Source organism: Tremella mesenterica (assembly GCF_000271645.1).
Source record: "Tremella mesenterica DSM 1558 unplaced genomic scaffold TREMEscaffold_3, whole genome shotgun sequence".
NCBI lineage: Eukaryota > Fungi > Basidiomycota > Tremellomycetes > Tremellales > Tremellaceae > Tremella > Tremella mesenterica.
This window is the reverse complement of record NW_006711227.1, coordinates 1,151,964-1,169,948: the sequence shown is the minus strand read 5'-3', so window position 1 is coordinate 1,169,948 and position 17,985 is coordinate 1,151,964. Positions and strand designations below refer to the sequence as shown.

Genomic DNA, 17,985 nt, shown 5'->3' with positions numbered 1-17,985 from the left:
TGGACTGGACTGGAATGGATTGGACTCCAAAAGGGTGGCAATGGAAATGACTTTTGATCAAGAACTAAAGAAGAACTATGTAAAACTATGAGGGGTTTATATCTATAAATTGGGCATTCTACCAGGTGGAGTCGTCCTGCGTAGGAAACCGTTGTAATCCTTGCCTTCCCTACTGTTTTCTAACTTACAGCAACTGACTGTGCTCTGTTCTCACCGTGCTGCGTATAATACGCTGTTGACTGCAAGCAGAAGTACGCATGACGACGTAAACCATGCGTTTGCCTAAAATCTAACTATACTAAAGTCTTGGGTCTCATGCCATGACAGGCATTGTAACTGAGGATAACATGCTTAACTAAAGGTTCAGGTCTCTTGCCTCAAAGGCATCAGAGCAGAACTAAAACATGCGGAAACTGATACTTGTAATTCATGACATCCACCTGTCTTTGATTGTCAGAGATCTGTCAAGCACAGGAACGTGACAGCTTTCAAGAAGCGCAGACTATCACTTGGGAAAAGGAAGCACTATCGTGCAGGTGTCACGGTCGTTGTTTTTTCTCCTCTACTGACCGACGGTCGACAAACCTTGGCTAACTACGTTGTAGTGGGGCGTCAATGTCTCACTAGGACATGGTACTTGTTGGGGGAACTACGGCTAACTTTGCCATAGTAATACATTGAGTGGTAAATAATAAGGTGATCGTCTGCGGCTAACTTCGCCGTGGTACGTCGACCTGCTAGATGGTAGCTATCCTTAACTCGAAGGTGGTAGCTACTGAACATATCTCTCGCTACTGACAACAATCAAGTATTGCTGAAGAAGTTCAGCAATCTGTAATCTATCTACTCTCCTCTCTGTCACGGGGATCAACTAGCCAGCTGTCACAATCGTCGTTTCTTCTTCTCTACTGACCGACGGTCGACAAACCTCGGCTAACTACGTCGTAGTGGGGCGTCGATGTCTCACTAAGACAGGGTACTCGTCGAGGAACTACGGCTAACTTCGCCGTAGTGATACGTCGAGTGGTAAATGATAAGATGATCGTCGATGAACTGCGGCTAACTTTGCCGTAGTACGTTGAACTGCTCGGTGGTAGCTCTCCTTAACTCGAAGGTTGTAGCTACTGAATATATCTCTCGCTACTGACAACAATCAAGGATCGCTGAAGAAGTTCAGCGATCTGTAAACTATCTATACTACTCCTCTCTTCTCATAGAACGTCCCTCAACTCCTGCACTGCCTCACGCTCAGTCCTCTTCGTTCAACTTCGCCGTACCTCGCCATATCCCCGATATCCTTCTCCGCTCACTTTGACTAACTTCGCCTAACTTCCCCTGTTCTGCTCTCCCTCGGTTCCCTTCCCCTAACTTCACCGTAGTTCTCCGCTAGGCGGGGTTATCGTGACAAATCCCCTCTTGGTTCTCGTAACTTCGCCGTAGTTGGTCTCAGTGGTTCGAGTGGAGGTTGGTGGTGGTGAAAGGAAGGTCGGTGATGGTGAAAGGAGGGTCGGTGATGGTGGTTGTCAGGATGTTACGACGTAGTTCGTGACACCAGCATTGGCTTGGTATTACAGTGCCCAATATGACAGTGTTTAGGACATCTAAAACCACTGTGACCAAAAGGCCTCTTAATTGGCGGTTAATTCTACCGCCAATCTCTGGTTAAATACTCTTCCCCAACTTTTGCTCAACTTGTCACACGCTTTGTGACATTATCGCCCTTGACGCAGACCCTTCAACCTTTGTTCTGGTGTTGACAATAGGGTTCTGGCCCAATGTGAAGGGATGTTGTGAGTAATGGAGGCCAAATGAAGGTGTGTCCTTTTTAGAGGTAAGGACTAGAATGACGACTTTTCCGTGTGAAAAGACTAAATTGACATCACACCCTACAATAATATTGAAGGACTAGAATGACATCATTTAGGAAATTTTGGTCACTGCACAATGAAATTGACACTTTCTAGTATCCCTGTGGGGTTGAAAATATCTTGAAAGGATCAAGTCTCAAAATTTGTGGATAGGGATGAAGAATCATGTAATTTGACTCCTGTCATTCTAGTCCTTGGTGTTATTCCAGTCTTTTCACCCAGAACAAGTGTCATTTTAGTCCTTACCTCTCCTTTCTACTTCTACACTCTTCTGCTTCTACACTGACAGTTCCAGGACATGCAGCTGGCATGTAGATTGTGCATCGCCTTGGGCATCTATGGTCTAAGATGATCAGCTTTGATGGCGCCAATTGTCCCATGTACATAGCACAGATGGCATGTCAGAGGGAGGGGGCACAAGAAGTAAATAATCCACCGGAGACGCATTGCCCGATGAACTCATGTTGTTAGTGTCAGTCCACCTCCCTGTAGCTGCTGCGCCTGTGGTTTGGACTCCTCAAGCATCGCTCCTGGGACTGACGTGATGTTGTAAAACAACCCGTTTACCAAGCGGAAGATCCGACCGGTCATTCCATATCCAAAGGCAGTACTGTATCTTAAATGATCCGTGTCCGCAATGCCGACCAAAGTTTTGCCACAACATTCTGCTGGCGACATTATGTGGACAATGATCTCATCCCAAAGACAATGTTCTTCTGCAATGGACATTGAGGGAGGGAATAAGAGGAGAGATTACTATGGGGAAAGGGTAAAAGTGAAGGGGAAGGCAGAGGTTGAAGGAGCAATCTGAGGTCATGATTCACACGTTCCCATGACGTAATTGTATCTCTTTTTTTGCCATTCCTTCTGATGATGACAAGTAGGCTGAGTTAGAATGTGGGTGATCAAACTTCCCACAGCCCTATCAGCTTATATAAACCCTTTTCTTTTACTCCCCACCCCCTCCACTCATACACACACCATTGAATTAACAACCCATTTCACCTTTTCAGATGGAGTCGAGAAACCACTTGCCAGCTCCTTCTGATGGTTCACAATCGATTTGGGTGGGAAGCAAACACGAAGGGTGTAACTCTTCTGAGAATCTAGTGAGTGCTGTTGTACAGTCCAACCCGTTTAACGCTCAGGTGAATGATTGATCAGATTCCCAACCACAGTCCCCAACTGAGATTAGAAATCCATTGGGATTGGCACGTGATATGATTGCCTTCAGAGTGGAAGAGAAGAGGTCTTTGCGCACAATACGTTTCGTCTTCCTGCACAATACTGCCACAAAGTCACGTGACATTTTGGCTTATCAGTGACAAAATAATACCACGTGTACTAGTTCGTGACAGTTCTACCGCGTCTCAAATTCACTTTATTCAACTTCTAACATCAAACCTGACAATCATTTCACTCTCCTGCCCACAGGACGTCAGATAAGACCAAACCGACACCAGAATTGAATCCAGCACACAAATTCACCCTAAAAAACATATTAGGATACATCTTATACAAACCTGCATTCTGCTCACCGGCCACTTGGTACGTGCCCCCCCCCCCATGTCGTAGCTAATGTTTACAGTTCATTATCCAATCATTTCTCATCCAAATCATGTCTGCCTCTCAACCTATTGAAATAGACGATACTTCTAGCGAAGAAGACCTTGTCATAGTCCTCCCACCATCTCTCCCTCCTCTCAAACATGAGCCTAGCGAGTCACCAGAGTCAGACATCCTAATACCCGAAACCCAGCCAGTCCAGTCGTCTCTTCCCTCTCCTACCCCTCTCAGAGACATCAGAACAGCAACAGAAGATCAAGAACACTCAGAATATTCAATTCTCACCCAAGATCCCCTTGTTCAGTCAGAAGATCGTTCACTGGACAGTGAAGAAGAGACACCAGAGGATTTCGAAGAAGATGAATTCGGTCCACATGAAAAAGTGAACGATCTATCTCATGAACCTCTACACCTTCCCCCACAAACATCTGTCAATTCTGCACGTGATAAACTCGCTGTTATTGCTAAAGAAGAGGGTTTCGCACTTGTTACTAGCTCAAGCAATCAAAAACTTCAATACATGGTTCTAAAATGCGTCTGCAGTGGGGAATATCGAACTGGTCGTACTTCTCAATATGAAAAAAATCGTAAACATCAGCCACATACCCAGCGAACAGACTGTCCTTATCAACTCAAGCTATCCAGAGTTCGTAAAGAAGATTCCTTCGCAGATGGATTTCGTCCTGTCCTTCTCACTACCATCTGTAATACTCATAACCACCCACCAATCAAGAATTTATTGCTGTCACACCTTCGCAGGACTTCTCGAACCCCAGCCATTGAAAAACTACTGGAGAAATACATTGATCAAGGTTTGAAACCTCATCAAATGATTGATTTACTCAAAGAACATCCCGATAAACCCCTCCTCACTCCCGCAGATGTTAAAAATTTCAAATGGAGGTATGAGAGAAATCGTCAGGAGGGACGAAGTGTGACTGAAAGCTTGTTTTTACTGCTTGAAAAAGAAAAGGAACTCTTCAAGGGACTAGTAAACCGTCATAATGAAACATTAGGAGTGGTTTACACGACTGAAAAAGCTCGAGCTTTGCTACATCAGTACCCCACTGTCCTCATGATGGACTGCACGTATAAAACAACTCGTTATAATCGACCTATGCTTCATATCACTGGTTCATCAGCAACAAACCTCACTTTTACTGCAGCAATTGCTTTCATCGATCGAGAGACGACCGATTGGTATGACATTGCTCTCAAAGCGTTTTTGGATCTGATGGGACCTCTACATCGTCAAATTCAAGTCGTCATAACTGACAGAGAGGTCGCCTTGGCTAATGCCCTTCGAAAACACCTCCCCAATGTAAAACAACAATTCTGCACATGGCACCTACGAGAAAACGTCAAACACGCATGTAATAAGTCGGACTGCTTCGCAGGGGAAAATGATCCTGTCAAAGCAAGATCAGAGTTTGGTGATATGTGGATGAGAGAAGTGGTAAAAGCAAAAGACGAATTTACACTTCAGCAGGGGATGGACAAAATGCGAGAGAAGTACTGTTTACCTGTACATCGGCCAGTCATTTCGTACCTCGAACGACTTCTTGAATCACAAGGGAAATGGTGTTATGCTTTTACCAATAAGAATCGCAATTTTCGACAGCATACTACTTCTCGCAATGAGGGTGAACATCGAGCATTCAAAGACTTCCTTGAAACTCATACAGGGACACTTTGGAATGTGATCATTCGAACCCGTCGATTTCTTGAAAAGCAGTGGGACTCGATTACTTTAGAAGATGGTCAGCAAAGAATGCGAAATGCTCTCGGGGACAGAGTTCTCAGTATTATTCGAAGAGATATCTCAAGATCTGCTGCTAGTGAGCTGGAAAAGCAAATTCGACTTGCTAGCAAACTTCTTGAACAATCGAATACTGCTCATCACTGTTCGGGACGATTTCATGACTCAATGGGCCTACCATGTGCCCATAAACTAGTAGACATCATCAAGCATGATGGGGTTCTCACGATAGACAAGATACATCATCACTGGCGACTACTACCACACGGTGGATTTGAAAAGCTTCTTGAAGACACGAATAATCGAAGTCGAGCGACAGCTTTTTCAGCAACTGGTGTGTATCAACTTGAAGAAGAATTCGAGGCCAGGAATTCGTCTGCAGATAGGTTTGTCTTGGATCCTCCTGTAAATCTTGGGCTTCGTGCACGACAAGCACTTCGAGCCTCTGCATCACAACTTCCTCCTTCTCAATCTGCTTCTTCAGCCTCAGGAATTAGTGTGGTTCGAGCTACACCAATGTACACACTACATAGGCCACCTTCGTCTCTTACACCACCAGCAAAACGTCCCCGAAGTTCAATTCCTGCGAATCTTGGCCCTGCTCGAGCTTCCACTGGTAGAATCCTCTCTCAAGCCGAACAATCTGCTCCTACACGTCCTCAGCAGCCCAAGTGTGACCTGTGTATGAAAAGACATGCTAGTAACTACATGTGTGGGGCTAAAAAAGCAGTGGCCGCGAGAGAACAAGTACTGCGAGCTAGGATCGAAGCAGAATATCAGAATTCAAGGGAAAGGACAGTGACTGCAGGCTCTGTGATGACAATGAGGCCAGTGGAGATGGCAAGGACAGCCTCTGAGATGGCCAGGACACTTCCACCAGTACGCATTTCATTGAAATATCTCATACCACTTCTCCTGGTTGGTCTATGAGAGTTCCAGGCTGATGTGACCAGATAACGACTCAGTACTCCTCCTTTCCCTTCCACCCTTCTCCCCACTTCATACCAGGGGTTCCTGGGCCTTCTAATTGGTACCAGAGGCCACCTACATACCCTCCTGTACCAAATTACTCAAACTTTTCACCTAGCTTTTATCCACCGATTCATCCACCGCTGTATGTGCAGGAAGGACTCGAAAATGGCTCAAACTGCGCGGAAAGGACTCATTTGGACGCCAGGAACGGCGGTATGAGACAGGGATTACCCCCTCGCGAGTATAGGCCAGGTGATCAGTCCTGAACCGGTTTCAACTGGTGGACAGAGGGATGGAAGAGAAGATCAACTATCTCAGTGAGTTTTTCTGCTTTTGATGTAAACTCTTCACAAGCTGATAGAGAGAGGTTAGTTCTATAGTCCTACATTGTTCATTAAAAGAAATGCATTGCGATTTTTGAAGAAAAACTTTTTATCGTAAACATCATCATTTTGACGAGTGAGGAGAGAAGTGGAAGGAGGGGCCGCGCGTGGTACACGTGGTATTATTTTGTCACTGATAAGCCAAAATGTCACGTGACTTTGTGGCAGTATTGTGCAGGAAGACGAAACGTATTGTGCGCAAAGACCTCTTCGTGGAAGATGGTATGATTTCAGACCCCCAATATGTGTAGGTCTCTCCAGACCTTTGTACTAGCCAAATCAGTGTATAAAAGCTGACTTACAGACCCATTGAATACCCCATCAAACCCGACTCTCTGAGTCAGCTTCTTGTTAGGACAACAGCTGATCATCTCATATACCTTTTTGAACAAGGTGTTGATACAGCTCCTGACAAGCCCAGGGCCAGTGGCGAAATCCAGGCTAGTGACCCAACAATAGCAAGGATGGAACAGATAAAGACCGGGGGCCTGCCGTTTCTCAGCTATTGGATGACCAGACCGCCCGAGGCTCCTTTCAAAGATCCGGTTATCACCATGGATTCCATTTACCTCTCTGTTCAACGAGCTTTTGACACTTTTCCTGAAGAGGTGGAAAAATGCAAAGCTAGAGGAACAGATACAACAGTTGATCCTCAAGCTTCCAGTACAGGGAAAGAGACAGTGTTCAGTGTTTCAGAGGACAGATTTCCTTATATGGCCCTTGCAGCTCACCTGCAGACTCTTTCCAGTGAGACATACCCTTGGGTGATACCTGTCATCTCCTATGTAACAGCAAAAGGAGAGTCGCTGGTCAAACCAGCCACTTCCTTGCCGCCTGAACAGCTTCCTGAATAACTGGCACCGGGTCAACACACAACATACATCGTGATCAAAGACAGCTAAGAGATCGTTGGTAGTGATGGTGGTTTCATATGATGTGATTCACCAGTCTCGGAATGCAGCATTGAGTGGTGACATGACCAGAAGATATCTGTGTACAGTAAACTCCCCTCACAGCGGATTATTCCTACCTTCTTGCACATTGCAGTGATTGGTGGTATCAGGACTCACTGATACTTGTCATCACACGGAAAGACACCCGAGCCTGAAATGGTGAGATGCCGCATTTAAAGAGGTGACACATTGCTTGTGTCCTCTTTCTCTTAGCTGGCTCCACTCTCTCCGCTCACACTTCCATTACTTCCACTCATTCTCCTTTACTCTGAAGATATGTCCAATTGTCTCACATGATTAGCACACGATTAGCCGTTGACATGCTACCCGTTTCTCTCATTTGAGCAGGTGAAAATTGATTGACATCTCCACAGTCACACCTAAGTATGAATCTTACCCGGAGAGCATGACCATCGCGGTGGCAAGTATTGGCGTCTACGATCCCTTATCATCACCCGGGGATTGAATGAGAATGATGATGAGGTGTGGGGCCCAATTGATTTGCTAATATTTACCCATCTTTCCACGCATCCATTCATGTTATCTGAATGGATGATGATATGACTTTTTCACATCTCCTGCTTGATTCTCACCCTTTGATGAACCCCTTCTTAGTTATATAGAGAGTAATACAAGCTTCCCACTTCATCTCTTCTCTCCCATCGGATCTTATTTCATCATAACGCCGTACCCAACACATCCACCATGGCTCTCTCCGTGATATCATCTCTGAACCCCCTTGCAGTTGTTGCAGCCGGTATTGGCTTAGCTGGGGTTGGCTTAGCATCTTGTTTGTCTTTTCGAAGCCACAATGGCAACAATTTGACCCTGCTTGAAGAAGGACGTCAGGGAACATCTATGATACCTACTCACAATGATGACAAAGGCGTCGTACCGGCCAGACTCACCCGTCTGCCTTACACGCCTGTCAGACTAAGTGTCAATGTCAACTATACTGGACCCAATTCAACTAATGAGACCTATGTGATCCTTACTGTGTTTGATCTCACCGACGGAAGCTCCAAAGAGGATGGAGAGCCATCTGAATCTGGCGACATGAATTCAAAAAGTGATACGGACAACAGTATCCGATTCCCCGATTGGCCTGTGCTTGAACCAGACTTCTCTGCCAATCGTGAAGTACTCATCGCTGTAGCAGCAATCAAAAGAGGTACTCGGGGATTCAGACTCAAAACACCGTACCCCACATTCTGAACCACTATTTGACTAAAGCACTCACCGCCAGTGGATTTCCCTCGCTTAATCTGGCAAAAAACGACCCTGACAACTTTATCGAGCGAGCGACAGACTGGGCCTGCTACTTGGAGAGGAGTAGCTTAAACCCACATTTCCGTACCGCTCTGCTTGATGAGGGTGCCCACCTGATTGAGCTGTATTTGACCCCTACCCGACAGCAGTCAGTCAACATGTTTCAGAGTGCAGTGGCAGTATAGCACATCATACCTTGACTTCCAAGGCAGTATCGAGTATCATTCATGGAATACACATGTGTAGTACAATATTGTGTGATCCCTCTGTCAACCCCCTCCTCCCTCTCCTGTATAATTACATCTCTCCAGCCCGTCTAATACGAACCTGTGTACAATAATCTTCTGCCTTGATCAGCTTGAGCTTCTTCATGCGTTCCCCATGCATTCATGTGAATTACCAGTCAGTCGGGTGAGATGTCGTTGCCCCTTAAATCCATGGCCTGCCTCTCCGTTCACCGCTCCAGATCGACCTGGAGAGCCGTCCAGGACGAAACCGAGCAGCATAATGGGAGGTCCGACTTTGAATGAAACATGACCCTGAGCCCGGGAGCCATCTAGAGCTGTGAAATGTAGTTGTGAAAGAACCGGAAAAATCATGCCTAGGTGAGACGGATGAAGTTGACAATGTCCTTCTCTTGCTTTCGTGGAAACCCGAGAAATGGAGAAGATCGGCTCCACCGCTCCTCTGTAGGAGAGCAACAGACCTGATAACATTGCCAACAACATCAATCTCGGCCGCGTATAACCAGAAGACATAGCAAATCAACCCAAAGTGGAAACCACAGCATCCTATCAGTCCCGAACCCCTCCCTTTATCCGGAGTTTCATCAATGGTAGATTCTTCTAGTAGAGAATGAATCACGTAAATGCTCCTCATTTGATCTTGAACCCTGACTTCACACTTGACCGCTTCAGTCATCATGAGCGCTCCTCCCATTTTCCTACCCGCACCGACGGGTCGACGCCTCGAGACCAACCATGGATCGGCCGTGTCTACATCATCCACACGTTCACAGGACGAGGGACTACAGCTATCTATTTGGAATGTCCAGCTCTCAATGTGCATATATCATCTTGCGTTTTTTTGGATTAACCTCCGCATAGAGACCCCCTTGGCAGATTATGTCAGTGACCAACGGGAGAAGTTGAGTTCAGTCATTTTTGCCCCCCGGGAAGAATTGTTGCCGGAAGAATGGACAAGAAGATTGGAAGGGTGGAGGAGCCTTGTCCAATCGCTTGATCCCAGGATGGTCCGGCAGGAGATTCGAGATAGTCTCATAAGAGAAGTTGATGGTTGGGAAGCTTATGAGACCCAGAAGCAACTGACCGCCGGGACATGTGATACCAGTGATACATGAGGTGTCCAAACGACTCGTCAATTACTGGTACCCACCTTGTTATACGTTTGAGGAGATAAGAAGGGATGAATGCATCATTGTCATTGTCACTTTAGTGTTTGTACGGCGCGCACGGGATATTCCCTGTTCCCAAACCGTAACGACGGTCGAGGTAAAATGCCACAAATCGAGAGGTGCCACATGACTTCCGTCCTCTCCCTCACTCCATTCTCACAACAAACATCACTAAGTTACTTCCACTCATCTTCAACTATTCGCATTCGGTGATACCGCGGAGATGTTCAATCGACTCACACGATTAGCCATTGACTTACTGGCCATATCCACCATTCTGGCAGGCGTGAAACGTTCCACTGGGTTTGCGTGAGTAAAATTGATCCTTCCTTTCTTTCTCACCCATCTTCCATCAAGCTTACCTGTTGATCTATCCCTCTTTCCGTCTTTAATCTTCCGGAAAGACTGCCAGTCTTTGAAATTGAGTATTTGACATTGATTCTACTGGTCTTTGATTGAGGACAGACGAGTCATAAATGGGTGGGTGAACAAGAAGAAGGACTAATGATAGACCAAATCTACTCGGTATTCAAGATCCTTCCATCAGAACTTTCTTCCAGCGATACTTTGCTATAGGCGATACCATCTTTGGTATGATCAGCGGATACGTTGTCAACTCTAAATACTTCCTAAAGACCATCCCATGATCTTCATATTTCTTCGATTCATGATCCAAACATTCACTTTTCATCTCCGATCTCTCTTCATCGATAAAACGAATTTGTATATCGGTCCCCCACGAACACACGAAGCCGCCACAATTCTATGAAGACCATGCAATAACCAAGCTGAGAGGGATTGCTGGGTTTGACGGAGTGCGAGTGTATTATGTTGTACGAATACATGTCGAACGAAGTGCAATCCCTTAAGCTCGACTAGGAGGATAAGGGAGGAAGAGACGGGGTAAGAATGACTAAAGATGGTTTGAGGAAAATTGTTATTCGGAAAACGTCTCTGCAGGGTATCAGTGAAACCGAGGGATGGTTTTGTGCTGTATAGTCTAAGAAAAGTTGTGACCTATGCATGTGCTATGCTACAACCTATCCAAACCCCTTTACGATGTAACTCTGATCGATCTGACTCCCGATCAATCATACATCTCCCAGAGGGAATCCATATCTTCCGGTCTGGGGATGCTGGCAAGTTTAGCACGAATGATGGCATCCGTATCTTCTGAACTGCTCGTTGGGGGACTTTCGCTCTCCGACATGGGAGGTAGGGTGGGGCCGAATGACACCGTTGTGGGTGCTGTCGTCTCTGACTGTAAAGGTCAGCTTGAGATAATCAATCAAAACAAGTCATAAGATGATATGATCCAACCACAGATTGAAGGCCTCTGGCCAACAAGCAAAGATAAGCCAGATTGAACACGGATGACCTAGGGCAATCCCGATGAGGAACGATCAGAGGATATCTTAGCGACGGAGGAAAGAAGTCTGGATGACTCACCCCTCCAAGCACAGTAGAAGGCACTGTCCTCTTTCTCTCCGCAGGTATCCTACTCCCACTCGCCCGACTTTCCACCTCTTCCCATTCCGCTTTCCTCCTCTCCGCCTCTTTCTTTTCAGCTTTATCGCGTTCATCAAAGATCTTCGCTTGACGCTCAGCCAACAACTCCGCTTCGCTCTGTCCCGTCGGGGATGACACCCGTGTATCGTCTTCGCCCTTCGACCGTCGTCTGAACCGAGCGATACAGGTAATGACAATAAACCACATGATTGACGAGGCGAGGGTCATTCCTAGGGCAACAGGTGGGAGGAGTAGCAAAGGAGGAAGTGGGTGAGACGCAAGAAGATATCGTATACCTGTAGGACGGGGAATGAATCGGACGATGACCCAGCCGGTTGTACGGACTTCTTTAGGCTGATATGATTTTGAGTCTTCTGTAAAATGATCTTCTCGACCTGTACGTGAGCCGCCGTGTCTGATAATCACTCCAGTATACTTTGATAGGTATCTATGCGGCAAAGAGGGGGAAGAGGGGCCGGGAAGATGGATACTGACCGATGCTGATGTATGCCGAACCGAGAGAAGTCTCGCCTCCCAGACTAGGTCGGATCATGACACCCTCCATCAGGACCTTTTTCAGAGGTACAGGGGCTCCAACGCTCGCGGGATCAGAGTGGAGTCGTCGTACCGCGGACGAAGGTGGTGGGTCGGCATAGCCGAACAAACGGGAAGGACACAAACCACGTAAAGGCCATGGAATGACGCATGGTGGCAAGAGATGAGTAGGGAGGGGAGGGAGGTGAAGCAAGCTTGCGGCGGTAGGGGGAGGAGGGAGAGACTTCTAGTCAGCAGGCTCAATGTGAGACGTATGAACTTACAGGACGAGAAGCAGCAATGACCACATTCTCTGGGGACTTTTCGGATCGTAATTCCAGGTTTATCATGAAATTATCTGATCATCAGTCTTTCAAAGTCATCGATCCGAGAGGGGTAATGGGGGGACAATAGACTAACTACTTTCTTGAGTCATATGAGAAGGACGAACAAGTTCCATCTCAACTTGAACATCATACCTCAAATCCACTTCGAACTTGTCCATTGGAAGGTTGATCAAAGCGTGAGGTAATCTATGTGTTGTCGATCTGCTATTTAGCATTCATCCGTGCGAATATGGAACATCGATGACGTGCAGAGTAAAGAAAGTGAGAACTTACCCATATATCAACCACCCTTCAGTCTCCACAGTCCCTCCGGATGACCATACCCACCAAAACGCTCCGACTGACATGACGGAGAAAGCTCCGGAGCCTAACACCAAGACACCAAGTAAGATGAGCCTTAGGGCTAAACCCACAGTGAAGCGAGAAGTGAGTGCTTGGTGTATGAGTTCAAGTGGGACCGTGATACTCAGCTGTCAGCTGTGATCACAGTCACAGATTTAAGAACTCACGGTGAAAGAGCGATACGGATTAGCCAGTTGAGGAATTCGAGGAAATCTTCGCTTGTCGGAGGATAACTTCTGGCCTGTTTACTAGTATTGTGAAGAGGGGAAGGAGGGGAAGAGGGACGCTGTCGAAGTCGTAGCTCGGACTCGAATGTGACTCCTGGTCGGGATGGCATATTGATGTGAGTGTCGTAGAGAGAGAGAGAGATAGAAGGAGAGTTCGGTCGCAGTCGAGGTGATGGGAACCTTACACAAACTTTCTTCCTTTGCCTCGATCTGATCTCCTCCCTCTCCTTCTATAATTATGCAGATACTGGCTAGTGTAGTCTAAAGTCTATCGTATTCCTGTGGTAGTGAGCAGTGCGAATTTTGACAGTCGAGATGCATGTACAGTTTTATTGAATAGCTTTAGTGAATGAAGTTCGTGGTGGTGGTGGTGGTGCCTGAATGGACATCCAATGACGTCGTGATCAATCTTTCCCTCCTCCTCTTTCCACTTCTATTTCTTCTTACTGACAAGCTTCAGCCAACATGGTCACTTCAGCTCCCACAGTTACCCTACTAGATCCACCAATAGATCTTTCAAAAGATCATCACGGTCCACCCGCTTCTTCCTCATACACCTCTTACATTTCCCTCGACACTTCCAAACCCCGATACTTTCAAAACCCCTGGCCATCATATCGATCCGCATCACTCAACGATGCTTGGTTGGCGTATCAAAAAGGTGCTGCCATAGCCTATGCTCAAACGCATAGTATCCCTCCGAAGAGGATTTCATCAGGTGCATCGAATCATGATGACGAAGAGGCCTTGCTGGAGGTGGAAGCAGACGTGGAAGAAATACCCAAGATCAGACGTGTTAAATCGAGAGTGTACGTCAGACCATCTTTCTCAGAGATTAGGGATGAAGATGAAGAAGATGATTGGAGAGATCCTCCTGTAACTGTGGTCGCACCCAAGTGGGAGAAAACGGAAAAAGAGACGGTGACGTGGTTAGGACATGCTAGTGTGTTAGCGAGGATACCATGGGAGGACAAGAGTAAGGAGGGAATGTGTGGGTTATTATTTGATCCAATTTTTTCATACAGGTGAGTCTTTCTTTCTTTCTTAACTCATCCCTCTTGTCTGTCAATTGTTTCGTAAACGAAGTGATGCGGCCATCTATCAAGATTCGAACACCTCAGCAGCGACATCAACTACGTCTCTGTCAAGAAATGGACATGTCAGTCTGAAGGAGGCTAGGAGTAAACCTGATACATGACGAGCTGACAAAAGATGTTCCCCATCGCAATACGTCGGTCCAGCTAGACATCTCGATCCACCATGTTCGGTATCTGAACTTCCAGAGATACACGCATGTTTCATTTCTCATGATCATTGTGAGCTGTTTCCTCTTCGACGGACGTTGTCAGCTGATGAGAAGATGATCATCTAGATCATTACACGATACTAGATTTATGGAAGTACCATGCTGTTACAATTCATTTCTTTGTGCCATACGGTAAATCATTCTTGACTCTTGTATATATCCCTGTGCTTCTCAACCGTCAAGAATTTCCAGTAATCCCATCTCAATTGCATGAGATTTGTCATGTGACAGAGTCAGGCGTTGAATGTGCTGACCATCCATCAGGTCTGAAGAAATGGTTCGAATCCTGTTCTATCCCCTCCGACCGGATCACAGAGTTTGATTGGTGGCATGAAGCTCTTCTTTCTTTTCCCCCAAGTTCAACATCCCCTTCTTCCGACAGTAGTGATGGTTTGATGCTGAAAGTGGCCTTCACACCTGCACAACATCGCAGTGGTCGGGGTGTGCTGGATCACATGACAACACTGTGGGGAAGCTGGGTGGTAGGGGTAGTATCTCCTTCTGATGTTGGACGAGCCCAGGAACGAGGGATGAACGTATGGCAAGGGTTTAAAATGTTTTTTGGAGGGTGAGTCATACGTCCAACTCCTCCCTGCACCATCACCACCGAAAAACGACCTCAACCTGGTCCAAGTATATCCGTAAAGTGCTTTGTCACACACACTTTCTGACCCTCTTTACTCATTTAATAATTAATGAGACACTTCCACCAAATTCTTCCTTGCCTTGAACTCGCACACAGTTTATTTCATAGTCTATCTTCTTACAAAACACTGTCATAACGTTATACACACTTCATATCGTACTATCAATTCAGGAATCTTACTGCCATTGTCATCAAATTCCGATCCCCGCTGAGAAATAGCGATACAGGATATAGATACGCAACATCACCAACCCAGGACCCACTCTCAATCTGTCCCGCCTTTACTCAAATCGCTTCTCTCTATTCCCCATTCTCATTATCATGTTTACCGATATCTACAGGATCATCACTTCCTTTTCTTCGTACTCTTCTATCACTCTCATTAGATCAATATACACTCACTTCAGCATTACATTGTTCCCCCGCAGATGCAATTTCCATCCATCGGATCCTTGGCGCTGAACGTGGGTTGGGTATACATTGGGGGACGTTCTGCGATTCGGACGAAGCGAGAGGTACAAGGGTTGAATTTGGTCGTGTGAGACGTTCGGCTGGTTTGGGGACGAAATGGGATGAAAAAGGTTGTTTTGTGGTTTGTGATATTGGACAGACTTTGGAGTTTGAACCGTTTAACAGTGGATAAATGAGTTGGGATGGTTGATAGTCGTGTTCGTTAGGATTTGTGACATCTTGGACAATTCATGTGAATGAGCTACAATTGTGTGAAAGTGTGTTATATGTAGTACTATCATTTTTGCCGTGTGTGATCTACACAAAATATCTGAAGAGCACAGAATGGGGACAAACATCATTGCGAGGTAAGCAAACAACCTTTAGTGTTACATACGGTGAAATGAAATAAATCTACATGAACTATGCAAGAGCAGTCACAACGGTAGGATACTATTAGACTCGAATCTAAGTATTTACAACAATACAAACAAACAAATATGCAACATCGACTTCCACTTCCACTTCCTCTTCGCCAAGACACTCGGGAAGGTCATTAAATTGATCAACCCGACCAATCTTACAGTCTCATACTCTCTCCCTCTCCCTCTTAACTCTCAACTTCGCTTCTCTCCTCTCCCTCTCTTTCCTCTCTTCCTGTTCATCCTCCAACCTGGCAATCCTAGCAGCTCTTCTCTCTTCCCTCTCCAAATCTTCAAACCCAGCTTCCATATCACTCCCACTATCTTCGTCCTCATATACTGGTTTTGGAGTTCTTCCTGGTCTTCTGAAGATTGCCTGGATCTCCGAAGATATGACATCCCGTGAGGGTAATTGTATACCTTTTGGTGAATGATTGGAAATACGACGACGTTTCCCAGAATCTTCTTCCTCGTCTTCCGAATCCGATTCGCTCGTCTCTGAATCGGCAGCTGAAGAACGTTGTCGTTTGATCGGCTTCAAATCCGGTGAAAGAGGTCGTGCGGATGTAGGAATAGGAATTCTCAATTTAGTTTTAGGTGGAGAGATACTTCGAGAAGAAGCTTTTTTCATCTCACCATCATTTTGACTTTGACGATTCAAATTTCCTAAACTCGAAGTGTTCTTTGATATGGTTGGAGAAAGATTACTTTTCGAAGTTGAAGGTATTATGATTTTAGATTTAGTTTTCACAGGTGATACACTTCTAGATTCTGTTCGTGAACGACTAGTTTCCATCGTCGCACCACTTGACGATCCAGTTTTACGAGCTTTTATATCTCGATGAATTTCATCAACAGTACGTCGATCTCGTATTTCTCGATCTGCACATAATTTCTGTAAACCATCAATCTCGGTTTTCTTCGTTGTTGTTGGTAAAGGTTTGGGTCGTGAGGATGAAGTAGTAGGAATAGGTTTATGAATGGAATTTCCTGAAGAATCCATGCCGTCCACAAGAGCACGTATGCTATCTCCTGTAGATCGCTTGGCTTTTATCAAGAAAGCTCGGGCGGCTCGTTCTTTTCGACTGAGAGATAATTCGTCAAACTGTTCCTTGGAAGCTTTCGATGATTTTGTTCGGGGTTGAGGACCTGATTCGGATTTCAAGCGGGAGGGAAGTTTCGTGGTGGATGATTTAGGTTTGGAATGAATGGATGCCTGTTCGTCAGTATGACTGACTGGCATATGAAATCATTGATGATGAGTGGGAAAAAGCTTCTTGGTCCGGATCGAGGGGTAAAGAGGGGTCTTGATCGTAGATTTGTTGATCGGACCAGGGCGAGGTTGAATGGACTCACTTTGAAAGCTGCGGCAGATTTGGAAGGGATAAAAACATCTTCTGCAAAAGGATCATAATCATCTTGTTTAGTCATGACTGGTGCTGAAACAGGTGTAGGTGTACCCCATGGTCGACTTTGTTTAGCTTTCAATGCCTCGTGGGCATTGATCAATTCTAATCGACGTGCTTCTTTCTGTAAAGCTTCTACGCGGCGACGTTTCTGAATAGTCAACAATGTATGTCACCGTCACCGTTATCTCTTTCTATATCCCCAACCACGGGAGTAGATAATCACGCTACCAAGTAGGCTACAGTGAGACATGATATGATGTACTCAGGATAGTCGAAGGCTGAGAAAACACTACTATCAACTCACCTCCTCCGCCTCTTGTGCCAATTGCTTCTCCCTTTGAGCTTTTGCTTCTCTCTCTTTCAACAAGGCAACATCTTTCTGCTTTTGTAATTCCAAAGCCCTCAATCTAGCTTTTTGGAACTGATCAATTAGACAACGTGCTCTGGAAACGACAAACATTGAATCGAACCACTCACATCGGACATGATTGCGGGGGAGCCGGACTAGACGTCAAATGACCGTCGTTACGGTCTCCGCTTAGGTGAAAATAGGAGTACTGGGAAGATCGAGGTTCAGACGAGCGGAGAGATGAAGATCGCTGAGAAGGT

The 17,985-nt window shown here is 45.9% G+C and overlaps 8 protein-coding genes across 8 annotated transcripts; 4 read left to right on the top strand and 4 right to left on the bottom strand.

Moving 5' to 3' along the window:
• Positions 1 to 102: 102 nt before the first annotated feature.
• On the bottom strand, positions 103 to 2,597 carry TREMEDRAFT_61190 (uncharacterized protein; the record flags this gene model as incomplete). Its single annotated transcript, XM_007003484.1, has 9 exons — positions 103 to 179; positions 215 to 293; positions 571 to 594; positions 661 to 737; positions 914 to 937; positions 1,003 to 1,121; positions 1,733 to 1,886; positions 2,156 to 2,172; positions 2,410 to 2,597. 9 exons carry the CDS (start codon positions 2,595 to 2,597, stop codon positions 103 to 105), a joined length of 759 nt encoding a protein of 252 aa, XP_007003546.1.
• Positions 2,598 to 6,694: 4,097 nt separating this feature from the next.
• On the top strand, positions 6,695 to 7,402 carry TREMEDRAFT_61188 (uncharacterized protein; the record flags this gene model as incomplete). Its single annotated transcript, XM_007003483.1, has 2 exons — positions 6,695 to 6,795; positions 6,853 to 7,402. The coding sequence occupies 2 exons, from the start codon at positions 6,695 to 6,697 to the stop codon at positions 7,400 to 7,402; spliced, it is 651 nt and encodes a 216-aa protein (XP_007003545.1).
• An 804-nt stretch (positions 7,403 to 8,206) lies between these two features.
• TREMEDRAFT_61187 (uncharacterized protein) lies at positions 8,207 to 8,716 on the top strand (the record flags this gene model as incomplete). Its single annotated transcript, XM_007003482.1, has 1 exon — positions 8,207 to 8,716. One exon carries the CDS (start codon positions 8,207 to 8,209, stop codon positions 8,714 to 8,716), a length of 510 nt encoding a protein of 169 aa, XP_007003544.1.
• Positions 8,717 to 9,138: 422 nt separating this feature from the next.
• On the bottom strand, positions 9,139 to 10,128 carry TREMEDRAFT_61186 (uncharacterized protein; the record flags this gene model as incomplete). Its single annotated transcript, XM_007003481.1, is given in 3 exon segments — positions 9,139 to 9,457; positions 9,477 to 9,824; positions 10,100 to 10,128. The coding sequence occupies 3 exon segments, from the start codon at positions 10,126 to 10,128 to the stop codon at positions 9,139 to 9,141; spliced, it is 696 nt and encodes a 231-aa protein (XP_007003543.1).
• A 279-nt stretch (positions 10,129 to 10,407) lies between these two features.
• Positions 10,408 to 10,831, top strand: TREMEDRAFT_28718 (uncharacterized protein; the record flags this gene model as incomplete). Its single annotated transcript, XM_007003147.1, has 2 exons — positions 10,408 to 10,493; positions 10,696 to 10,831. 2 exons carry the CDS (start codon positions 10,408 to 10,410, stop codon positions 10,829 to 10,831), a joined length of 222 nt encoding a protein of 73 aa, XP_007003209.1.
• A 359-nt stretch (positions 10,832 to 11,190) lies between these two features.
• TREMEDRAFT_73537 (uncharacterized protein) lies at positions 11,191 to 13,453 on the bottom strand. The gene is made up of 7 exons (XM_007003705.1): positions 13,084 to 13,453; positions 12,848 to 13,039; positions 12,648 to 12,775; positions 12,512 to 12,585; positions 12,189 to 12,471; positions 11,634 to 12,088; positions 11,191 to 11,445 (listed from the first exon to the last, which is right to left on the bottom strand). The coding sequence occupies exons 1-7, from the start codon at positions 13,251 to 13,253 to the stop codon at positions 11,272 to 11,274; spliced, it is 1,476 nt and encodes a 491-aa protein (XP_007003767.1). The 5' UTR covers positions 13,254 to 13,453; the 3' UTR covers positions 11,191 to 11,271.
• Positions 13,454 to 13,608: 155 nt separating this feature from the next.
• TREMEDRAFT_29049 (uncharacterized protein) lies at positions 13,609 to 15,738 on the top strand (the record flags this gene model as incomplete). The annotated part of the gene is made up of 5 exons (XM_007003189.1): positions 13,609 to 14,168; positions 14,356 to 14,459; positions 14,504 to 14,581; positions 14,714 to 15,017; positions 15,315 to 15,738. The coding sequence occupies 5 exons, from the start codon at positions 13,609 to 13,611 to the stop codon at positions 15,736 to 15,738; spliced, it is 1,470 nt and encodes a 489-aa protein (XP_007003251.1).
• Positions 15,739 to 16,133: 395 nt separating this feature from the next.
• On the bottom strand, positions 16,134 to 17,862 carry TREMEDRAFT_68167 (uncharacterized protein; the record flags this gene model as incomplete). The annotated part of the gene is made up of 5 exons (XM_007003637.1): positions 16,134 to 16,598; positions 16,719 to 17,183; positions 17,324 to 17,524; positions 17,681 to 17,797; positions 17,854 to 17,862. The coding sequence occupies 5 exons, from the start codon at positions 17,860 to 17,862 to the stop codon at positions 16,134 to 16,136; spliced, it is 1,257 nt and encodes a 418-aa protein (XP_007003699.1).
• Between the last annotated feature and the right edge of the window lie 123 nt (positions 17,863 to 17,985).